The sequence below is a fragment of the Cebus imitator genome, unplaced genomic scaffold (assembly GCF_001604975.1).
Source record: "Cebus imitator isolate Cc_AM_T3 unplaced genomic scaffold, Cebus_imitator-1.0 Scaffold4, whole genome shotgun sequence".
Classification (NCBI taxonomy): domain Eukaryota; kingdom Metazoa; phylum Chordata; class Mammalia; order Primates; family Cebidae; genus Cebus; species Cebus imitator.
Genome location: NW_016107319.1, coordinates 220,406 through 245,303, shown reverse-complemented (window position 1 = coordinate 245,303; position 24,898 = coordinate 220,406). Strand labels below are relative to the sequence as shown.

At 48.6% G+C, this 24,898-nt stretch overlaps 1 protein-coding gene across 1 annotated transcript in view; it reads left to right on the top strand.

Annotated features, from left to right (window-relative positions):
* ABCC1 (ATP binding cassette subfamily C member 1) overlaps positions 1–24,898 on the top strand; it is a 202,171-nt gene that overhangs the window by 51,830 nt on the left and 125,443 nt on the right. The window contains exons 2-5 of the mRNA XM_017533114.2: positions 2,009–2,185; positions 3,868–3,993; positions 10,498–10,635; positions 11,470–11,595. Coding sequence (XP_017388603.1) covers positions 2,009–2,185; positions 3,868–3,993; positions 10,498–10,635; positions 11,470–11,595 — 567 coding nt within the window. The remainder of the gene's footprint in view (positions 1–2,008; positions 2,186–3,867; positions 3,994–10,497; positions 10,636–11,469; positions 11,596–24,898) is intronic.

Sequence of the window (24,898 nt, the reverse complement as noted above, 5' to 3'; positions counted from 1 at the left end):
AAAAAAAAAAAAAAAAAAAAAAAAAAAAAAAAAAAAAAAAAAAAAAAAGAAAAAGAAAAAAAAATGTAAATAGTATGCCTTAACAGCAGTAACAACAAGCCAAACTGTGGCTGGGGGAACCTGTTTTGTATGTCTTATTTTATCCAGCCTAATTTTAGTAGAGATAGGAAACTGAGATCCCAAAAAGGGGAGTAAGTTTTCTCAAAGTTGTCTAGTCAGTTGCCAGATTATGGCTTCACTTAAATTTAAATTCTTCAGCTGGGCGGGCATGGTGGGGCACACCTGTAGTGTAGCTGCTCAGGAGGCAGAAGTGGAAGGATCGCTTGAGCCCGAGAGTTCAAGGCGCAGGGAGTTGTGATCTTAACACCACGCTCCAGCCTGGGCAACAGAGCAAGACCCCATTTCAAAAAAAAAAAGGAAAATAAAGGAAAATTTAAAATCTTCAATACATAACAGCTGATAGTGGAGGTTTATTTTTAGGCGGGTATATCTGATCTATTTATGTATTCATCAGTTTGGCGTGGCTCTTTAACAAAATACAGGTTTTTTTTTTTTTTTAAAGATGGGGTTTCACCATATTGGTCAGGCTGGTCTCGAACTCCTGACCTCAGGTGATCTGCCTGCCTCAGCCTCCCAAAGTGTTGGGATTACAGACGTGAGCCACCGCGCCCAGCTCTTTTTTTTCTTTCTTTCTTTCTTTTTTAAGTAAAAGTAATTGAAACAAATTTGTTTCCAAGGTTGGACAGCTCAGTGGTAAAATGCAGGCTTGAACCACATTGCCTGAGTTTAAATTCAGCTCCAGAGCTTACTAGCTGTGTGATACCAGACACAGTATTTAACTCTTCTGCGCCTGAGTTCCATATCTAAAAAAGGAGATGATAAAAATACTTATAGAATTAAAGGAGATAATATACACGAGGCACTTAGAATAAAACCTGGCACACAGAACTGCAATTTGGATGTTATCCTGGTGGTGGTGGGTAGTGTTGATGGTGACGGTGGTGGTGGTGGTGGTGGCGATAGCAGTGATGATGGTGGTGATGTGGTGGCGATGGCGGTGGTAGTGGGTGGTGGTGATGGTGGTGGTGAGACTGGTGGTGGAGCTGGTGGTGGTGAGATTGGTGGTGGTGTTGGTGGCGGATACGGCAGTGATGGCTGTGGCGGTGATGGTGGTGGTGATGATGGTGGTGATGAAGATTAGAAAGTCCTCCCTTCACAAGGTCAGAGTGAACTAGATGACCTAGGGTTCTTGAGTTACAAGAGAATATCCTTCAGGATTCCTTTAAATGTCTGTCTCCATCTTTTGTACTACAGTGGGACTAGCACATATTCGAGATGAGACGCTACATGCCTTTTTTGTTGTTGGTTGGTTTTGTGTGTGTGTGTGTGTGTGTGTGTGTGTGTGTGTGTGTGTGTGAGAGAGAGAGAGAGAGAGAGAGACAGACAGACAGACAGACACAGAGTCTCGCTCTGTTGCCCAGGCTGTAGAGCAGTGGCATGATCTCAGGTCACTGTACCCTCCGCCTTCCAGTCTCCAACGATACTCCCACCTCAGCCTCCTGAGTGGCTGGGACTACAGGTGTGCTCCATGCTCAGCCACTTGTGTTTTTTGTTGAAACGGCATCTCACTATGTTGCCTAGGCTGGCCTAAAACTCCTGGCCTCAAGTGATCTGTCCACTTGGCCTCCCAAAGTGCTGGAATTACAGGCGTGAGCCTCTGCACCTGACCTGTATGCTCCTGTTAAGAGAGCTTTATTTACTTATTTTGAGACAGGGTCTGTTTCTCAGCAGGGAGTGCAGAAGACACCACATACTTTTATCTCTCGCTCCTCATTCCTTAGTCTTCTGGCCGCTGATCTTTTGCGTTTGTGTCTTCATCCTGAGAGTCCTTGGGTATAGGAGCTTTGTCTGTTTCTTCAAACCCCGTGGCAGGTGGTTTGGAGCTCCAGGTGAGCTCCTGTCCTCTGGGGTGTGTCTGCTGACCCCTCGCCTGTGTTTGTGTCCGCAGGACTGGAACATCACGTGGTATACCAGCAACCCCGACTTCACCAAGTGCTTTCAGAACACGGTCCTCGTGTGGGTGCCTTGTTTTTACCTCTGGGCCTGTTTCCCCTTCTACTTCCTCTATCTCTCCCGACATGACCGGGGCTACATTCAGATGACACCTCTCAACAAAACCAAAACTGTAAGTCACCGGGGGAGGGGTTTTGTCGTGGAGGGGCGGGGAGGTGCACCTGGGACGGGGAGCGTGGTTGGTGAGAACGAACATTTCTACTTAGTTGACCCTAAGTTCCTTCTTGCAGAAGGCAGAAGAAGAAGGTGGGAGATGAACACTGGAGCTCTGGAGACAAACATGGGTTCAAATCTTGGCTCTGCCACTTAGTATTTGGCCTTGAGCAAATTTTTTAACCCCCCAAGCCTCAGTTTCCCTATTTATGCAACAGGAATGATAGGATTGCTCTCAAGGTGTTACTGGGAAATTATCATTTCTTTCCCCCTTACCAAGGGGGTGAGCTTTTTTAAGTATATGTGTGTATGTGTGTGTGTGTATATATATATTTTTTTCCTGACCAATTGTTAATTTTATGTACAGAGCAGGTCTTGCTATGTTGCTCAGGCTGGCCTTGAACTCCTGGTTTCGAGTAGTCTTCCTGTCGTGGCCTCCCAAAGTACTGGGATTACAGGTGTGAACCACCATGCCTGGCCCCTAATGTTTGTTTTTTTTTTTTTTTTTAAGTTTTCTTTTATTTTGAAATAATTTAAAGCTACAGGAAAATTGCAGTTGTGGACCAGGTGTAGTGGCTCATACCTGTAATCCCAGCACTTTGCAAGGCCAAGGTGGGCGGATCACTTAAGGCCAGGAGTTTGAGACTAGCCTGACCAACATGGTGAAACGCTTTTTCTACATAAAATACAAAAATTAGCTGGGTATGGTGGCACACGCCTGTAATCTGAGCTGCTTGGAAAGCTGAGGCTAGAGGATCCCTTGAACCCAGGAGGTGGAGGTTGCAGTGAGCTAATATTCTGTCACTGCACTCTAGCTTGTGCAACAGAACGAGACTCCATCTCGAAAAAAATAAAAATGTTGAAATAGTGATACCAGGAACTGCTCCCTGATTTTCTCTATCCATTACTCATAATTACTGTCTTTTTTTTTTTTTTTTTTTTGAGACACGGTTTTGCTGTCGCCCAGGCTGTAGTGCAGTGTTATGATCACAGCACACTGCAACCTCGAACTCCTTGCTCAAGCCATTGTCTTGCCTCAGCTTTTTGGGTAGCTGGTAGCTGGGACTGCAGGCGTGTATCACCATGCCTTGCTAATTAAAAAAAATTGTTTTTAGAGCTAGGATCTCACTTTGTTGCCTAGGCTGTTCTCAAACTCCTGGCTCTCAGCAATCCTCCTTCCTCAGACTCCCAAAGTGCTGGGATTACAGGCATGAATCTGGTTTATATTCACTGATTTTTAATCTTTTGCTACATTTGTTTTATCAAGAGCTTTTGCTCTCTCCCTCTCTATGCATGCTATAATTTATTTTTTCTGAATCATTTGAGAATGGATGCACCTTGAGACCCCTAAGTAAATACTGTTTGTGGAGGGCTTTCTTGCGCAGGGTGCTGGGGTTGCAGATAGAGATGAGCAGTGGGCTGAGCTCTTGAGTGTTCAGGTGCTGGGGGAATGGTGACCAGACAGACAGTCCTGTTGGAGGCAATGGGGCATGGCAAGCTGGCAGTAGACCATTGTGTGCCGGCCCAGATGCCAGCTCCCCCTCCGAAGGACTTGTCCTTATTCCAGAGGAAAGTCACTGTGTCCTAGGACTGTGGTTGATCATTTGAAGGTTGTAGGATGTGTATATGCTTCTCTTCCAGGCCTTGGGATTTTTGCTGTGGATCGTCTGCTGGGCAGACCTCTTCTACTCTTTCTGGGAAAGAAGTCGGGGCATATTCCTGGCCCCAGTGTTTCTGGTCAGCCCAACTCTTTTGGGCATCACCATGGTAAGTAGGAGCTGGCTGTGACCCCTGGGTGATCTGCCGGGCTCAGTGGAGACCAAAAGTAGTAACTGGCATTTAGAAATACAAAGACGGACTGGGCGCGATGGCTCATGCCTGTAATCCCAGCACTATGCGAGGCTGAGGTGGGCGGATCACTTACCAGCCTGGCCAACATAGCGAAACCCCATCTCTACTAAAAATACACACATGCACACACGCGCACGCACACACACACACACACACACACACACACACACACAGAGAGAGAGAGAGAGAGAGAGAGAGAGAGAGAGAGACCTGGCAGTAAAAACCCAGAAATGCGGCTTTTCTTGGAAAACTGAATGGTCTGGCAAGACTAGAATTATAATTTTTTAGGGCAGTGATCAGCTGGAGCTGAGATACAATTGTAGCCTCCCCCCATCACCCCCGTCTTAAAGAGGCATGGTCTCGCTTTCATCCAGGCTGGGGTGCAGTGGTGCCACCATAGTTCACTGCAGCCTCAAACTTCTGGCCTCAAGCCGTCTTCCCACCTCAGCCTTCTGAGTAGTTGGGACTACAGCTGTGTGTCACCATGCCCAGCTAATTTTTGGCTAATTTAAATTTTTGTTTGTAGAAGTAGGATCTTACTGTGTTGTCTAGGCTGATCTTAAGCTCCTGGCCTCAAGTGATCCGTCTGTCTGGTCTTCCCAGAACGCTGGCATTATAGGCATGAGCCACTGCTCCCAGCCCCAGCTGCAGTCTTTGGCTGGGGCATGTGTTGTCCAGTTTGCTACAGTCCCCACCATGCCGTGTTGTCTTCCCTGCCACTGATTCTGACTGGCAGATGCCCCCTTTTGTTGTGTTTGCTGTACTTTGCTTTTGTACTAGCTACTTTGGTCACTTACATACTAACTGCCTGGGACCTGATAGCCTTGAGTTTTCAGTATTTGGCGTAGGGGGTGGGTTGCTAAGCTAAATAGGAAACTGCTCTGTCCCAGGGGATACAGGACTTAGTGAGTGGTAGAGACAAGGAATCGACTTTATTAATTACAGCTGACATGCATCAAGGACTCACGATGTATGTACCTTGCAGTATTCCTGGTGTTTCACATGTCTTGAAATTCATTGAATTTTCAGAACAGCCCTGTGAGATGGGTACTGCTTTTTTTTTTTTTTTTTTTTTTTTTTTCCAAAAAGCCTACAGCACCCAGTATTCCCAGATGGTCTCCGACCCTGCTTAGCTTCCGAGATCAGATGAGATTGGGTGCGTTCAGGTTGGCATAGCCGTAGACGAGACGTGTAGTGCTTTATTCCCATCTTACAGGTGAGGAAACAAGGCACAGAGAGGTTAAGTGTCCTGCTCAAGGTCACACCACTAGCATGCAGCTGAGTGAGGGGTGCAACCCCAGAGGCTATGCTTTTAGCCCCTGCAAGCTGCTGCTTCTGAGTCATGATTAGGGAGTTCTCAGAGAGTGTAGCCCTTAAGTGCTGTAAAATGGGGAGGGAGGCTGGGCGCAGTGGCTCATGCCTGTAATCCCAGCACTTTGGAAGGCTGAGGCTGGAGAATCACTTGAGGTCGGGAGTTCGAGACCAGCCTGACCAACATGGCGAAACCCCGTCTCTACTAAAAATACAAAAATTAGCCAGGCGTGGTAGCACACGCATATAGTCCCAGCTACTCAGGAGGCTGAGACAGGAGAATAGCTTGAACCTGGGAAGCAGAGGTGCAGCGAGCTGGGATTGTACCACTGTGGTTTAGTCTGGGCGACAGAGTGAGACCTTGTCTCAAAAAAGAAAAAAAAAAAAAAAAAAAAGCCAAACAAGTTTGAGGCACGACATTCTAAACAGGGAAACCAGTTTGTCTAGGGAGGGGTTGAAGGTTAAGGGGAGTATGCGGGGAGGGAGATGAGCTGTGAAAAACGAACACGGTGTGAAAGGTTGAGGGGATAGAGAGTGGGCATGACAGAGGGGTCAGGAAAGGCAGCGTACAGCCAGATTGCCAAGGACTGTGAGTCTTTATTTTAATTAATATTTTATTTTTAAATATTAGAGACAGTCTTACTCAGTTGCCCAGGCTGAACTGCACTGGTGTGAGACCACAGCTCACAGCAGGCTTGAATTCCTGGGCTCAAGCGATCTTCCTGCCTCAGCCTCCCCAGTAGCTGGGAGCACAGGCATGCACCAACACGCCGGGCTAAATTTGTTATTTTTGTAGAGACGGGGTCTACCTATGTTGCCCAGGCTGGCCTCAAACTCCTGGTTGCAAGTGATGCTCCTGTCTGGGGCTCCCAAAGTGCCAGGATTGTAGGTGTGAGTCAGGGTGCCTTGCCCAGACCATGATTTTTTATAGCATACATATGTGCTATTCACTCTCTTCCAGGAACTGACCTAATCCCTTTATTTATTAATCCATTTATATTTGTTTACTGATTATCCTCCTGTTGTGTGTTAGATAAGCGAACTGTTGTACAGAGAGGATAGGGAACTGGCCCACGGTAACCTGGTGAGCAAGTGGTGGAGTCAGCTTCCAGTCTGGGCCCCAGCGTGTGGCCTGGCACCTGCGGGGCTCTCTCTGCTTTGTGCCTGGCTCTCCTGGGGTTTGGTTCCCCTTTGGACCCTCAGAGCCTGGCACTGTGCCTGGCATTCAGTAAGCATTCCATAAATGCATGGAGGGAATGAGTCAGTAAAGGGCTTTGCTTTGTCTTGAATTCGGATCTTGGGCTCAGTGTTCTGGCAGTGCGATATTAGAGTGTTTTTTTTTTTTTTTTTTTTTTTTTTTTTTTTTAGAATGGGAAAAAGTTTTTTTATTTTTTAATTTTTTTAAATTAAATATAATAGAGACAGAGTCTCTCTCCATCTTGCCCAGGCTGGTCTTAAGTCCTGGGATCAAGTGATCTCCCCACCTTGGCCTCCTAAAGTACTGGGATTACGGGCATGAGCCACCACACCTGGTCAGCTGTTTTGACTTGAGTAGGTCATCCTCCCCTTAATTTCCTCGTTCTTGGTCATATTTTTTTTTGAGATGGAGTTTTACTCTTGTCGCTCAGGTTGGAATGCAATGGTGCGATCTCAGCTCACTGCAACCTCTGCCTCCTGGGTTCAAGTGATTCTCTTGCCTCAGCCTCCCGAGTAGCTGGGATTACAGGTGCATGCCACCATGCCCAGCTAATTTTTGTATTTTTTAGTAGAGATGGGGTTTCACCATGTTGGCCAGGCTGGTCTCGAACTCCTGACCTCAGATGACCCACCTGCTATGGTCTCCCAAAGTGGTGGGATTACAGTCGTGAGCCACTGCACCCAGCCATTCCTGGTCTTTTGATCATTCATTTATGCCTTTGTCTCTCATCCTGGGGACACGGGTGATGGTCCAGGTTTGGGTCTTTTGATCCCTCAGGGGACTCTGAGCTGCGCTGGCTGAGAGGTGAACTGACCTGTGAGATCCTCAGCCTCTTTTGTCCACCTGAGGTCTCTGGGATGCAACGGAGGAGCAGCTCTGCTGTGAATGCATCAGGAGCATTCTGACTGTACCACAGGGAACCAGAATATGCAGGCACTGGGAATATGGGACAGGATGCAGCCAGCACACTTTTTTTGTTTTTTTTTTTTTTCAACGGAGTCTTGCTCCGTTGCCCAGCCTGGAGTGCAGTGGGTGGCATGATCTCAACTCACTGCAACCTCCATGTGGTTCAAGCAATTCTCCTGCCTCAGCCTCCTGAGTAGCTGGGATTACAGGCATGTGCCACCACAGCTGGCCAACTTTTGTATTTTTTGTAGAGATGGAGTTTCACCATGTTGGCCTGGCTGGTCTCCAATTCTTGACTTCAAGCGATCCATCCGCATTGACCTCCCAAAGTATTGGAATTACAGTCATGAGCCACTGCACCTGGCTGATTTTTAAAAATTTTTTTATCCCTACTCCATACCAAGCATTGGAGACACAAGCATATAGTCTATCTGTACAAACACACATTAAATAAATGAGTCCTCAAAAAGGCACCAAGTATTAAGTGTATGCAGAGTGCCATGAGGGGGAAGGGAGGGGTGCTTGACTTGGCTGGGGGATAGTGAAGCTTCTCTAAGGGAGGGATGGTGCAGCCGAGCAGGTTGTTAAAACGTCGAAGGACCTGAGGGCAGAAGACCAGTTGGGGAGAATAGCACATGTAAAGTCCTGGGGTCACAGGGAGAACTTGAGAGTTCTGTGTGGCTGGAGCAGAGATGGGCGAGGCGGAGAGCAGGGGAGATGGGGCAGAGGCTGACCCCGGGAACTTGGAGCATCAGGGCATGTGGGTTTTGTTTTTCATTCCAGTTACTCTGCCTGTATTTCTAAATAAAGTTTTATTGGCATGAAGGCATGACTATTCATTTACATATTGGCTATGGCCACTTTCACACTACGGTGGCAGAGCTGAGTATTTTTTTCTTTTTGAGACAGAGTCTTGCTCTATCGCCCAGGCTGGAGTGCATAGCATGATCTTGGCTCTCTACAACCTCCACCTCCTGGGTTCAAGCGATTCTCCTGCCTCAGCCTCCGAAGTAGCTGGGACTACAGACACGCACTACCATGCCTGGCAAATTTTTTGTATTTTTGGTAGAGATGGGCCTTCACTGTGTTAGCCAGTGATGTCCTGACCTCGGCCTCCCAAAGCACTGGGATTACAGGTGTGAGCCACCACACCTGGCCAAGTAGTTTTGATGTAGTGTCTTTGGCCTGTGAAGTCCAAAATATTAATTATGTGGTCCATCAAGAAATAGTGTGGCTGGGAGCAGTGGCTCACACCTGAAATCCTAGCACTTTGGAAGGTGAAGGTGAGAGGATCATTTGAGGCAAGGAGTTACAGACCAGCCCAGGCATCATAAGACCCATGTCTACCCACCCCCAGAAAATTCGTCTGGGCATGGTGGTGTGCACCTGTGGTGCCTGCTGCTCGGGAGGCTGAAGTGGGAGAATTGCCTGAGCCTGGAAGTTTGAGGCTGCCCTGAGCGGTGATGGCATCACTGTGCGCCAGCCTGGGCAGGCAGAGGGAGACCCTGTCTCAGAGAAAAGTGTGCTGATGTCTGTTCTAAATGGAGCCTTCATCCTGATGGGTGGCTCACACCTGTAATCCCAACACTTTGGGAGGCTGAGATGGGAAGATTGCTTGAGGCCAGGAGTTCAAGATCAGTGTGGGAAACAGAGTGACCCAGTGTTTGGAAAAAAAAACATTCCTTTCCCTTCAGGTACACTAAGACCTGGATCATAAAAGCAGACATGTGGGGTATGCCTATGAAAAAAAAAAAAAAAAAATTGTATGGGCCTTGTGGCTCTCTATAGTCTCAGCAGCTCAGGAGGCCGAGGTGGGAGGATCGCTCAAGCCCAGCAGTTTGAGGCTTACAGTGAACTGTGGTCATACCGCTGCAATCCAGCCTGGGCAACAGAGCGAGACCCTGTATCAAACAACATCACCAACAAGAACAACCCAAACCAGGCTTTCCCCCTGACCTTTCTATCCCATCCCAGATCGACACATGGGCTCCCCTAACCCCTGCAACTTTCCAGGTTGATGCTGTTCGTATCTCTATTTTGCAGAGGAGGCATTGGAGATCCCAAGAGGTTCTGTAACTTGCCTGCAGGTGCTCAGTGAGACAGGGGTGGAGCTGGGCCTGGAGCCTTTGAGCTGAAGGGCAGTCCTTACTCCAGGTTTACGGTCTGCCAGCTCACAGGGACCAGGCTGTGGTCAGGCTGCTGCATTCCGGCCTGGACAACGCAGTGAGACCCTGTCTCAAAAGAAAAAGAAAAGAATTACGGTGAATGGTGTCCTGCATCAGGAGATAAATGATGAATGAATACGAAGATGATGGTCCTGCCCTCTTTTTAAAAAATTATTTTTATTTTTAAAGACTCAGTCTCACTCTTGTTTGTCAGGCCGGAGTGCAATGGCATGATCTCGGCTCACTGCAACCTCTGCCTCCTAGGTTCAAGTGATTCTTCTGCTTTAGCCTCCTGAATAGTTGGGATTATAGGCATCTGCCACCATGCCTGGCTCATTTTTGTAGTTTTTTTTTTAAGTAGGGGTGGGGTTTCACCGTGTTGGCCAGGGTGGTCTCGAACTGCTGATCTCAGGTGATCCACCCACCTCAGCCTCCCAAAGTGCTGGGACTACAGGCGTGAATCCCTGCACCCGACGAGGTTCTGCCCTCTCTTAAGTCCTGTGGGCTGGGCGCTTTGCCTCACTTTTGTAATCCCAGCACCATGGGAGGCCGAGGCAAACGGATCACCTGAGGTCGGGAGTTTCAGACCAGCCTGGCCAACATCATGAAACCCCGTCTCTACTAAAAATACAAAAAAATTAGCTGGGCATAGTGGTGCGTGCCTGAAATCCCAGCTACTCAGGAGGCTGAGGCAGGAGAATTGCCTGAACCCGGGAGGCAGAGGTTGCAGTGAGCTGAGATTGTGCCTCTGCACTCCCACCTGGATAACAAGAGTGAAACTCCATCCAAAAAAAAAAAAAAAAAAAATCACCAGCTCCTGTTGTGTGCTTCTCTCCTCAGCTGCTTGCTACCTTTTTAATTCAGCTGGAGAGGCGGAAGGGAGTTCAGTCCTCAGGGATCATGCTCACTTTCTGGCTGGTAGCCCTGCTGTGTGCCCTAGCCATCCTGAGATCCAAAATCATGACTGCCTTAAAAGCGGTAAGTGGCAGCCTCGTTCCTCATCTTCCTTCAGTGGCCCAGGGGGAGAGATGCTGGGTCCCTCTGGCTTGTGTAGAACCTATGTGTTGCCATGGGAACCAGGGGATGGGTACCACATGCACCTGACTTCTTGCTTGGAAACTTCCCTACCCCACCAAATCCTTACCAGGTCAATCCCAGCCTTTGTTCTAGAACCTTCCTTCCCCAGGGCCTGATTTGTCTGTGTTCCTCCGAGGGGCTCCCATGGGACCTCCAAGGGCAGGAGCTGTGGGCAGATGCCAGGGTGTCCCCATTAGCAGGAAACAGCAAGACAGGCGGCTGCAAATGCTGCTGGGCTGGGATTGGAGCTGAGCCGGGAGCAGTGTTTGCAGAGTGACTGTTCCCCCCCGGGACCCTAGGCTTGTCCTCATATTACCTTTATCCTGTCAGTTGCTGTTCTGGCTGGAAATGTTGTTTACATTGGCTGCCGTGGGCTGCTCCTAGGAGTTTCGAGGAGTGTGCACATTTTTTTTGGAGATGGAATCCCACTCTGTCTCGAGGCTGGAGTGCCGTGGCACGATGTCTCACTACAGCCTCTGCCTCCTGGGTTCAAGCCGTTCTCCTGTTTCAGCCTCCTTAGTAGCTGGGATTATAGGCACCTACCACTACACCTAGCTAAATTTTGTAATTTTAGTTGAGATGAGGTTTCACAATGTTGGCCAGGCTGGTCTTGACCTCCTGACCTCCTGTGATCTGCCTATCTTGGCCTCCAAAAGTGCTAGGATTACAGACTTCAGCCACCGTGCCCAGCCCCAGAATGTGACCTTTTTCCTTTTTTCCTTCCTCACCGTGCAGGATGCTCGGGTGGACCTGTTTCGTGACATCAGTTTCTATGTCTACTTTACCCTTGTGCTCATTCAGCTCGTCCTGTCCTGTTTCTCAGATCGCTCACCCCTGTTCTCGGAAACCATCCACGACCCTGTAAGTGTGACCATAGACAGGTGTGTGCGCGTGTGTGTATGTGAGTGCGAGAGAGAAGCATGACACAGTACCAGCTAACATTTCTCAGGTCCATCCAGGATCTCGTTCCAGCCTCCCTCAACCCCTGATAGAGGAAATATCATCCTGCCCACTTTACAGATGGAAAAACTGAGGCTTAGATGTGGCTGGGGGAGCTGAAGGAGAGAATCTGCTTTGTCCTTGTGAACTGCTGTGTCTTGTAGGCCTGTAGGTTTTTCACTTGGCGTGGTGATTCTGGAAAATGTGAGCAGATATTTAAAAATCAGTATTTTTTATGAATTCTAGCTGTCCAGATGTTCTGGAAAAGTGAGAATTTCTGACAGATTAGGCCTCTAATTCCACAGGGCGGAGCTGTGGAGTTGCTGGAGTCCTCACCACTCCCTGTCGTATTATACTGGAGTACTTTCCTCACTTGTGGCAGGTGTCTGGACCCTAGGGATTTGAGTTTCAGACCCTTGGTCTTTTTTGTGAGTTTCACAGAAATTATGTAAATGCGGAAACTCGTCAGTGGGGAGTGTGGAGATGGCCACGATTTCTGCTGGTAGAACAAAAGGGAACACTTCATTTGTCTCCCTTAATTCTTTTGTTTTTCTTTCTTTGAGACAGGATCTTGCTCATTGCCCAGGCTGGAGTGCAGTGGTATGATCCTGGCTCACTATAGCCTTGACCTCCTGGGTTCAAGCAATCCTCCTACTTCAGTCTTCTGAGTAGCTGGAATTACAGGCGTGTACCACCATGCCTGGCAATTTTTTTTTTTTTTGGTTTGAGACAGAGTCTCATTCTGTCACCCAGGCTGGAGTGCAGTGGCATGATCTTGGCTCACTGTAACCTCTGCCTCCTGGGTTCAAGCGATTCTCCTGCCTCAGCTTTCCAAGTAGCTGGAACTACAGGCATATGCCACCATGCCTGGCTAATTTTTTGTATTTTTAGTAGAGACGGGGTTTCACCATGTTATCCAGGATAGTCTCAATCTCCTGACCTCATGATCCACCCACCTCAGACCCTCAAAGTGCTGGGATTACAGAAATGAGCCACTGACCCTGGCTGCCAAATTTTTTCTTCAACTTTTAAGTTCTAGGGTACATGTGCAGGATGTGCAGGTTTCTTACATAGGTAAATGTATGCCCTGGTGATTTGCTGCACAGATCAACCTGTCATCTATGAATCAAGCTGAGGATCCATTAGCTATTCTTCCTGATGCTCTCCCTCCACCCGATCCCCAACCTGGCAAACTTTTAATTTATTAATTAGAGATGGGGTCTTACTATGTTGGCCAGGCTGGTCTCAAACCACTGGGCTCAAACGGTCCTCCCACCTTGGCCTCTCAGAGTGCTGGGATTACAGGTATGAGTCACCACGCCTGACCTATATTCTTTATTTTTCTAATAGAGATGGACTCTGGCTGTGTTGCCCTGGCCTACGTGCAGTTTTTGATAAGAGAGATCCGGGAAGGCCAGTCCAGAAACACTGCATTTGAGCACAGACCTAAAGGGGTGAGGGAGTGGGTAGAGCAGGCCCTTAGAGGGAGAGTGTTCCAGGCAGAGGGGAGCAAGTACAGGGGCACCAGGGTGGGAGGTGTGGACGGGAGAGCAAGAGAAGCCAGTGTGGCAGGGGAAGGCCAAGAGATGGTGGGTGGCTGAGAGGTGGGACCGTCCCCCTGTGAGCCGGATGAGCTGTTTGGGTTTTATTTATTTTATTTTATTTTTTTTAAAACGGAGTTTCACTCTTGTTGCCCAGGCTGGAGTTCAATGGCATGATCTTGGCTCACTGCAACCTCTGCCCATTGGGTTCAAGCGATTCTCCTGCCTCAGCCTCCCAAGTAGCTGGGATTACAGGCATGCACCACCACACCTGGCTAATTTTGTATTTTTAGTAGAGACAGGGTTTCTCCATGTTGGTCAGGTTGGTCTTGATCTCCCGAACTCAGGTGATCCACCTGCATCAGCCTCCCAAAGTGCTGGGATTACAGGCATGAGCCACTGTGCCTGGAGCTGCTTGGGTTTTATTGTAAGTGTGACAGGTGGCCGTGGAGCACCTATTTGATGCTGGTTCATGGCTAGTCAGCTGGCAATGGGCAGGGTGCAATGGGAGCACTTTTCAGCTCTGTGGTTCTGTTGGGCTTGGCCTGAACCTCGTTGAAGGTCAGAGGCTCGCCTTGTGGGTGATAAAAGGGCTTGCTGGGCATCAGCATGGAGGAGGAGGCTGTTGATAACCAAGAGATTTTGGAAACACATGTCCCTGGCTGGACACGGTGGCTGTAATCCTAGCCCTTTGGGAGGCCGAGGCAGGAAGATCACCTGAGGTCAGGAGTTGAAAATTAGCCTGGCCAACATGGTGAAATGCCGTATATGCTAAAAATACAAAAATTAGCCAGACATGGTGGTGCACGCTTTTAATCCCAGCTAGTAGGGAGGCTGAGGCAGGAGAAACACTTGACTCTGGGAGGCAGAGATTGCAGTGAGCAGAGATCATGCCACTGCATTCCAGCCTTTGTGACAGGGAAAAGAAAAAAAAAATAATGCATGTTCCAGTGTATGTTCGAGGAGCCCTGTGTTGGTATTTCCTTGCTCAAAGAGGAGCTGGGTTGGAGAAATGAGCAAGTGCGTGCGTCTGTGTTCCTATGCATCTGTGTGTAGGTGTGTGTATGCATGCATGTGCATTCTCTTCTGTGCAGTCACAGGCATGTATATGCATGTATGTGCTAATGTGCGAATGCGTGCTTGTTAGTGTGTTTGTGTTCACGTATGTGTGTGAGTGTGTGTGTGTGTCTTTGTGTTGTATGTGTTTGCATATGTATACAGTTCACAAAGGCAATGACCATACCTGGGTCACCCATTTTGGATCCCTAGCTGACACCTGGCACAGAGAGGGACTCATGAGTCAGCGACTGTTGTGCATGTTGTGTTATCAGTGTGTGTGAGTGTGTGACAGCCAAGTGTCACCATTTGTCAAGTGTTGGGCCATTATTTTTTGTCGTTGTTGTTTTTGAGATGGATTCTTGCTCTTGTCACCCAGGCTGGAGTGCAGTGGCACGATCTCGGCTCACTGCAACCTCCGCCTCCCGGTTCAAGTGATTCTCCTGCCTCAACCTCCTGTGTAGCTGGGATTACAGGCGCCCGCCACCATGCTCGACTAATTTTTGTATTTTTAGTAAAGACAGGGCTTCATCATGTTGGCCTGGCTGATCTTGAGCTCCGGACCTCAAGTGATCTACCTGCCTTGGCCTCCCAAAATGTTGGCATTACAGGCGTGAGCTACGGTTCCCAGCCAAGCCATTCTTTAGAACTGGAATTAATACAAAACAAGTCATACCTTACCTAGTGGCTGCAGGCCTTAGATTGCTGAGGGTAAACTCTGTTTGGCTGGGGCTGCTTGGCTGGTGTGGGGATCACCTGACCCATTAGGCTTCCTCTGGGAGCCTGGGAAGAGCTCTCTTGCTGTGGATGGTTCTGGAAGCTTTTCGAAGGAGGGACTTTCTGATTTCTGATCTCCCTTGAGAATCTGGATAAATTCCTTTTCACTTCTCCCGTGGGTGTATGTGTACCAGGGGTGACACAAGAGCTGACTTGGCCCTTTCTTCCTACTTTCTGCGTTCCTGTCCACCTGGGCCTGGGATCTGCTCTGCCACCCTGGATGGCATGAAGCTCTCAGCTCTGGCGGCTGGAAGGCTGCACTGTGGAGGGCTGGGACACCACAACTCTTCTCTCCAGTCATTGTTTTCTGTCTCTGTCTCATCTCCCCCGGCTCCTCCTGTGGCACTCCTGGTCCTCCAAGAGGGCAGAAGACACTATGGTTTGCCTCTTTTTTCTTTTTCTTTTTTTTGAGGTGGAGTCTTGCTCTGTCACCAAGGCTGAAGTACAGTGGCATGATCTTGGCTCTGCAGCCTCTCCTCCCAGGTTGAAGTGATTCTCCTGCCTCAGCCTCCGGAGTAGCTGGGACTACAGGTGTGTGCCACTAGGCCTGGCTAGTTTTTGTATTTTTAGTAGAGATGGGGTTTCACCATGTTGGCCAGGCTCATCTTGAACTCCTGACCTCAAGTAATCTGCCACTTCGGCTTCCCAAAGTGCTGGGATTACAGGCATGAGCCACTGTGCCTTGCTGTGGTTTGCCTCTTGTGCGGTGAGATTCAGCACGGTGTCAAATGTGGGTGTGTGGGCTGGTGCATTTCTGACATTTGCACACGTGTCCAGGAGAGAACACTTTGATTGGCTGACACTCTCTGTCCAGCAAGCCTGACCATCCCTTTGAATTCCTGTTCAGGACCCCCATGGGGGTGCCATTTACCTTTTTGCAGATTGGAGTTTAGACCAAGAGGAGTTGGCCAGTAGCCCACCGGCCGAATTTGGCCTGCTGCTTGGTTTTGTAAATAGAGTTTTATTGGAACACAGCCATGCTTATTCATCACATAGTCTCTAGCGCTGCAACGGTGGAGTTGTGTAGTTGCTGCGGAGACTGTAGCACCTACAGAGTCTAACATACCTACCGTCTGGCCCTTCACAGAAGTAGGTTGTCCACCTCTGGTCTAAGCATTTCTTTAGCTCTGATGACTTTCTAGCTTCCTTTTTTGTCTCCTTTCCATTTTCAGCCAGTCTTTCTTGCTGTGCAAGGCAAGGATGGGAATCAACGTTTATGAGATGCCTGCTGTGTACTAACTAGCACTATGCTAAGCTCTTTATATGCATGTCTCACTGAGCTCTCAAAGCAGCACTGGTGAACTTGGTACTATTTTTCTTATTTTAAAGACAAATAAACAATCTCCGACCTAAGTGCCTTAATCAATGTGAGTAGTAGAGCAGAGATTCGAACTCAATATTGGCCATCTTCAGAATCATGTCACTTAGCTTGGTTATAACTGTTGAACAGCAGGGTCCTGGCTAAATAATGGCTTTGTGTCAGGCACGTGGCAGTATCCACCCTATAACCTCAGTGCCTAAGACAGAGCCTGGCACACAGTGGCCTGTAGTGGTAACTCACTGTTGTGTTACATGGGGAGGTGCTCAGTACACGTGGCTTGTGTTTTATGTCTTGGATAAGGGTAAGTTCTGCATGGGGCCTCATAGGACATCAGATTCAGCTGCTTCTCTGCCTTCACTCTCTTTTAGTATTACCAGGAAGAAACAGGAAGGAACTGTGCAGCCCTCCCAAAAAAATCTTGTTCGAACCCCTGCTTCTTAAATTGGGATCCATGACCACTTGCATTGATGCCACTTTGGAACATGTTAGATGTGCAGAATCTCAGGCCCTGCCCGAGACTGAAACCTGCACTTTGACATCCTCCCCAGGTAATTTGTGTGCACAGAAAAGTTTGAGAACCTTGGTTTAAACCTCAAAATAGCCTGGCGCAGTGGCTCATGCCTGTAATCCTAGCACTTTGGGAGGCCAAGGCGGGTAGATCACCTCTGGTCGGGAATTTGAGACCAGCCTGACCAATATGGAGAAACCCTGTCTCCTAAAATTACAAAATTAGCCAGGTGTGGTGGTGCATGCCTGTAATCCTAGCTACTAGTGAGAGTGAGGCAGGAGAATCACTTGAACTGGGAGATAGAGGTTGTGATGAGCTGAGATTGTGCCATTGCACTCCAGCCTGAGCAACAAGAGTGAAACTCTGTCTCAAACAAACCAACCTCACAATAGCCTTGTGTTTTTGTTTGTTTGTTTTGAGACAGAGTCTTACTCTGTCACCCAGGCTGGAGTGCGGTGGTGCAGTATTGGCTCACTGTAACTTCTGCCTACTGGGTTCAACTTCTGCCTACCTGCTTCAGCCTCCTATGTAGATGGGACTACAGGTGTGCGCCACCATGCCCATCTAATTTTTGTGCTTTTAGTAGAGGTGGGGTTTCACCATGTTTCCTAGGCTGGTCTTGAACTCCTGGGCTCAAGTGATCTGTCCACCTTGGCCACCCAAAATGCTGGGATTGCAGGTGTGAGCCACCATGCCCAAATAAGGCTTTTAAATATTTTTTTTTAAGACATGAAGGAACTGTGGCTTAGGGAGGTTGAATTGTTAGACCCTGACATATACCTACATCTATTGGTGGAGGCAGCATGGTGTGATGGAGGAGGATCTTCATTTCAGAGTTTGGCAGACCTTGGGCTTTAATCCCACCTTGGTCCCTTAATCCTTTGAGCAGACATCTGTTAAGCATCTGTTGTATACTGTGCTTCGTGCTAGGGACACTGCATTGTGCAGAATAGATACGGTTTGAACTATGGGGGCCAGGGGCATGCTTTGCCTCTACTCTCTATGGTTCAGTGGCTGGGGCCTGCAAGTCAAAAGATAAAAGATTAGCAGGCGAAAATGTTTGTATATACATGGGCTCTGGGTGGGCTGGGGTGAACTCACAGAAGAGAGATTAAAATCCTTCAGAAGTGGTAAGGCCTGAGAGCTTGTATGCCTTCAACAAAGGGCAATCAACCGGTGGAGAAGTGACCAGGCAAAGAGAAAATGGGTTTGGGCTTCTAGAGGTACCGAATTGTGAGAAGGCAAAGATATGGGGGGAAATGAATGGAAGTTGAGTGTTCGTTTAGTAAGGATTGTTTGTCCAGACCCATCCTGGTGCTGCCAGTGATAAATAGTTCTTGTGGTATGGAGGAGAGGAGGGGGAAGACCATCACAAAAAGAAATTTATGTCCTGCTTTTAGGGATTTAAAAGAAGGGTGAAGAGTTCTTTCTGTGTTCGCTGCTTGATTATCTTCAGCTCAAAACAGTCCTTATGCCAAAGTCGGGTATTTTGAGGTAGCATATTCTGGTCTCCTTCAGAATATATGCCAGTTATGTATTACTCCACGACAAACCACTGAGTTCAGTTGAGTGAAACAACAACAGTAGTTTACAATGGTGTTTCACAGTATCGGGTGTTGACTGGGCTCAGCTGGGTGGTTTTCAGTCTCTCCTGTAGTCACACTCGGATACAGAGGGGAAGAGGAACAGAACCAACATATCTGGCGAGCTGCTAAAGGCTGGCACTGTGCCAAGAGCTTTCTTTTCCTTTCTTTTTTTTGAGACAGTCTCTGTTGCCTAGGCTGGAGTAGAGTGACATGATCTTGGCTCACTGCCACTACCACCTCCTAGGCTGAAGCAGTTCTGATGCCTCAACCTCCCGAGTAGCTGAGATTACAGACGCATGCCACCACACCTGGCTAATTTTTATATTTTTAGTATAGACAGAGTTTTGCTGTTTTGGCCAGGTTGGTCTGGAACTCCTGGCCTCAAGTGATCCATCTGGCTCAGCCTCTCAAAGTGTTGGGATTATAAGCATGAGCCATCGTGCCCAGCCAACAGCTTTATTTTCTCCTTAAACATTTTGCATTTGTTTATTTTGGAAAAAAATAGGTAACATAAAATTTACTATCTTAACCATTTTGAGTTGAATCAGAGGTTCCTCAGCCTCCTGCCTAGTGGCTAATGCTGGCCATTAGCTGGAACCTTCCTGGGTGGCCACCTACTGTGGTCTCTCTGTGTGGCCCGCATTTCTCACAGCATGGAGGCTCGTCTGTAAGCATGAATACCCTAAGAGGCAGAGTTGGGTAAAGTGGTATCATCTTTTGTTACTTAGTCCCAGAAGTCACCATGCCACTCCCACGATGCCATGTGGGTTGAGGCAATTACAAAAGTCAGCCCAGGCCTAAAGGGAAGGGTCACATACCCTACTTCTGAATGGGTGAATGGCCATGTCTCATTGTAAGAAGAGTCTTTGGGGTGCAGTGCCTGTTCTGGCTCTCATGGGAACATAGAGTCTGCTGTGTGTCCTTGGCAAGCTTTTGCTTAGCCAAGCGTGGAGGTGGTACATGCCTAAAGTCCCAGCTACTTGGAAGGCTGAGGTGGGAGGATCACCTGAGCATAGGAATTTGAGGCTGCAGTCAGCTGTGATTGCATCACTGCACTCTAGCCTGGGCAACAGAGCAAGACCCTGTCTCAAAAAAAGAAAAAAAAAAAAAAAGGAAGCTTGTGGGTTAGCTGGGGAACAGCCCAAGTAAACAGTCAAATAACCACATAACCAGCTGGGCATGGTGGCTTCTGCCTGTAATTGTAGCTCTTTGGGAGGCTGAGGTGGTTGGGTAACTTGAGGCCAGGAGTTTGAGATCAGCCTGGCCAACATGGTGAAACCTCGTCTCTACCAAAACTACAAAAATGAGCTGAGCATGGTGGTGGGTGCCTGATACTCAGGGGGCTGAGGCAGGAGAATCAATTGAACCAGGGAGGTGGAGGTTGCAGTGAGCTGAGATTGTGCTCCTATGCTCCAGCCTGGGCGACAGAATGAGACCCTGTCTCAAACAAGCAAACAAACCAACCAACCATGTTACTACCTAGCAATTGAGATGGGGGCAAAGAAAGGTAGGAACCAGGTCCGTGAGAATCAGCTAGACTCGTGGTTTTGGGTCGGTACTCTTTCTTTGTGGACCTCAGCAGCCCCTCCTTATAAATGAGTTGCATCTCCATTTGATGCTGGCTGTACCTCCTCTCCCTGCCCCAGAACGGAGCCCTGTGATGTGGGGAGGAGGACAGTGAGACACCCTCTTTGCTTGTCTTTGTGTCACTCTCAGAGATTGAATCACAGCGGAGCTGGGAAGATGAGGAGAGTCCAGGCTTGATGCCCTCCTGTCCTCAGAGCAGCAGAGGCCATCCATCACCTGTCGCCGGTCCTCAGAGTGATCAGCCAAGGCCTGGGGTGGCTGGGGTCAGGCAGGGCCAGGGTGGGAGCTGCGGGGCTGGCTCCTGCAGGACACTTCGTGCTGAGTCACTGAGTCAGCCAATCCTCCCAGCTGGCCCCGTTCCCACTCTGTGACTGAGATGTCTATTCCAGCCTTGGCTGCTTGGTGGGGCTCCTCCCATCTGTTATCCTGGCTTGTGGGAGCCTGGGCAGGACTAGTCCACACTCCCAAGGGCTCCTGCCTGGCCCCAGTCTCCTGCCTTTTATCTCGTTGGCACTGAGTCTGTGGTTTAGGGTTGGGGGAGGAGGGTCCCGGAGATAAGGGGATCAAGGCCAAAGGAGATCTTTAGTAGGTCCCAACTGAAAGTTGGGGGTGGTCCTTGGACCAGTTGCAACAGCTTGATATCTCGAAGAAGCTTGCTAGAAATGCTGGGTCTCAGGCCCCATCCCAGACCTCCCGAGTCAAAATGTCATTTTAGCAAGATCTCTGGGTGGTTCAGGGTTGCAAATCACTGGTTTGGAACATTCAGTGAAAACTACTCAGCTCATTTGCAGTAAGAGGTATTTTTAGTCCTTGTCTGTACAATGTGGAATATTCCCGCAGCATTTTACTATAAACATTTTCAAACGTACAGAAAATTTGAAAGAATTCTATGGTGAGCAGTCATATACTTGGTACCTAGAACCACAGTTAACATTTTGCAAATTGCTTTGTCACATATCTGTCTAAGCAGATAGCTAATCAGCCAGCCAACAAGCTACTTTTGTTTTGTTTGTTGCTTTTGAGACAGGGTCTCACTCTGTCTTTCAGGCTGGAGTGCAGTGGTACAGTCATGGTTCACTGCAGCCTCCAACTCCTGGGCTCAAATGATCTTCCTGCTTCTGCCTCCCAAATAGCTAGGGCACTACAGGCACACACCACTGTGTTTGGCTAATTAAAAAAAATTTTTTTTTTTGAGACGGAGTTTTGCCCTTGTTGCCCAGGCTGGAGTGCAATGGTGCGATCTTGACTCACTGCAACCTCCGCCTCCCGGGTTCAGGCGATTCACCTGCCTCAGCCTCCCGAGTATCTGGGACTACAGGCATGTGCCACCACACCTGACTAATTTTGTATTTTTAGTAGAGATGGCATTTCATCTTTTTGGTCAGCCTGGCCTTGAACTCCTGACCTCAGGTGATCCACCCACCTCAGCCTCCCAAAGTGCTGGAATTACACGCATGAGCCACCATGCTTGGCCAGTTTTAAAATTTTCTGTAGGTATGATGTCTTGCTATGTTGCCCAGCCTGGTCTTGAACTCCTGGCCTGAAGCAGTCCTGCCTCAGCCTCTCAAAGTACTGGAATTACAGGCCTGAGCCACTGAACCTAGTTTTTTTGGTATCTGAAATTTATTTCAAAATGTATTAGTATGCTTTCATGCAACTACTTCCAAGCAAATCATTAGCTAGAGCTCAGTATTTGTTTACAGTTCTGAGTTTTTCCTTAAAGTTTACATACAGTGAAATTACTGATCTCAAGTTAGCATTTGATGAGTTTTGATAAAGGGATACCTTCAACCGCTGTCAAGATACGGAACATTGCAAGGACTCGAGGAAGTTCCCTTGTGCCCCTTCATGATCAATCTCGGTCCCCTCCTCCCCCCACCCCCACCACGCAGGCCTGATCTTGGATTATTGATTACCGTGCTGTAAACTCCATTTTTTTTTTTTTCCATTTGTCCGTTATGCTTTCAGTCATTTAATAATCAGGCATTGTGCCAGGGGCTGAGCTAGAAAGAAACAAATCTTGACCACTGCCCTGGAGGAGAGATGGAAGGTGGTGGCGGGCAGTTAAACCGCAACTGTAGGCTGGACAGTGGGGGCTCTGAGGGAGGGAAGTGCTGGGAGTTGTGGAGGCTAGGGGGTGGTCCCTGACTTGGCGTGAGGATCCAGGCCTAGCATCTAGGGAGGGGAGGGGATGCTCAAGTCTAAGGAGTCAGAGGCTCCAGCAAGGTGAATATGGTTGGAGGTGGTGGGGTGGGACAGTAGGTGGGTGTTTGGAACTGCTTGGCTAGGCCAGGTGGGTGGCTTATGCCTGTAATCCCAGCACTTTCGGGGGCTGAGGCGGGTGGATCACCTAAAGTCAGGAGTTTGAGACCAGCCTGGCCAACGTGGTGAAACCCTGTCTCTACCAAAAATAGAAAAAGCCGGGTATGGTGGTACAGGCCTGTAGTCCCGGCTACTCAGGAGACTAAGGCAGAAGACTCGCTTCAACCTGGAAGACGGAGGTTACAATGAGGCGAGATCTCGCCACTGCACTCCAGCCTGGGCAGCAGAGCAAGTCTCCATCTCAAAGGAAAGAAAGAAAAAAAGAATTCTGCTTCGCTAGATTGGAAGGGCTACAATGTAAGTGAAAAGAGAGGCAAGAGCCAGGGAGTGAGCATCAGAGATCAAGGCTGCAGTTATGGGTCACGATAAAGACTTGGAATTTTGTTACTGTTTTTTTTTTTTTTTTTTTTTTTGGAGATGGAGTCTCACTTGGTCACCCAGGTGGGAGTGCGGTGATGTGGTCTCAGGCCACTGTACCCTCCACCTTCCAGGCTCAAGCGATCCTCCCACCTCAGCCTCCCGAGTAGCTGGGACCGTAGTTGCATGCCACCACGCTTGAGTAACTTTTTGTATGTTTGGTAGAGACTCGGTTTCGGGGTGTTACCCCGCTGGTCTTCAACTCCTGAGCTCAAGTGATGCCCCGCCTTGGCCTCCCAAAATGGTAGGATTATAGGCGTGCATGAACCACCCTGTCCAGCCAGGACTTGGAATTTTCATCCTACTATGGTGGGAGCTGAGGAAAGATTTTTCACCAGTGGAATGACACACTAAGGTTGGACATGTTTTGGAAGATCCTTAGGCTGAAAGGAGGAGGATACATTGGACGTGGGGGTGAGGTTGGTGGCACCAAAAAAGGCTTTGTGGGCACCCGGGCAAGTAGAGAGGGAGGCTGAGCCAGGATATTCACTTGTGCCCACTACAGCATCAGAAACCAGAAAAAGGGCCAGGTATGGTGGCTCACACCGGTAGTCCTGGCACTTTGGGAGGCCTAGCTGGGAAGGTTTCTTGAGGCCAGGAGTTTAAGACTAACCTGACCAATATAGTGAGACCCCATCTCTTAAAACAAACAAAAACAAAACAGAGAAGTTCATGGGCAAAGGGCATGAGAAAAGTTTCCGGGGATGTGCTCCAGCAGAGGAAACGGAGGTCCTGGGCAGGGCGGCAGTTTGCGCAGTTGGTAAGCAGCAGTGCAAACAAATGGTTTTATACTGACAAGTCTCTTAGTGCTGGGCACTTAGGCTTCATCTAATAATAAGGATAACAGCTGGGTGCACTGTATTATTTAGTCCTCACAGCAGGGTAGGATGGTCAGTCTCCCCACTTTACAGATGAAGTCATTGAGGGTCACAGTGGTGATGTGTCAGGAACCCTCCCACTGCGTTCTCACACTTGAAACACAGATTACTGGTCGCCACCCCCACAGTTTCTGATACAGTAGATCTGGGTGGGGCCCAAGCATTTGTGGGTCCCATCAAGTTCCCAGGTGCCACCGATGCTGGTGACAGAGCTGCATTTGAGGACTACTGCTCTAAGCTATATTGCTGCCGCACACATCCCCTCCTGCTGAGCACAGGGGCCAGGGTGGGGTAGGGGGCAGCTGCACTTAGGCAGTGCACAGTGGAGGTAACCAACAGAAAACTCATTATGTAGAACCAATAGCCCAGAGAGTTTCTGACAAACAGGCCAACATGCTGAAAAACCCAGACAAGGTCTGCAAACTACCCTGAGCTCCAAGAATCAGTGCCTAGGGTGGCTGTACCTAATTGGTTTAACCCACAGGGTTTCTGGCCAGCTCATCTGGTACCAAACATAGATGTCAATATGATGGATGCCAAAGAACACATATCACTGTTTGCATGAATAGACTTTTCCTCCCTCCGCCTTCAGCCAGGACTTCTCTGAATTCTTTTCATTTTCAGATGAAGGAGGGAGCATTTCCCAAGCTTCTTTCATGCTATCTGGGACACAAGTTGCTATATTTCAGCGCCTAAGGCTGGGAAACCCCCTGAAGGTGACTCTGTCTTTTGTACTTAGTGTGTGATGTCAGAAGATTCTCCTTGGTTTGGGTTAAATGAGATGCTTCCTGGTTGATGATCCTGTGCCCCATGTTTTTTTCCTCCTATTTTGTTGTCAACCCTTGACCTGCTTTAGAAGTTGTCTTTGTCGTCAAGTAAGGTCTTCCATGTCTGATAGAGGCTATTTCCAGGCCGGGAGCAGTGGCTCACGTCTGTAATCCCAGCACTTTGCGTTGCTGGGGCAGGTGGATCGCCTGAGGTCAGGAGTTTGAGACCAGCCCAGCCAATACGGTAAAACCCCGTCTTTACTACAGATGCAAAAAGTAGCCGGGCATGGTGGACGCTCGTGTAGTCCCAGCTGTGTGGCAGGATGAGGCGGGAGAATAGCTTCAATATGGGAAGTGGAGGCTGCAGTGAGCCGAGAACCCGCCATTGCACTCCAGCCTGGGTGACGAGAGTGAAACTGTCTCAAAAAAAAAAAAAAAAAAAAAAAGGAAGCTTGTGGGTTAGCT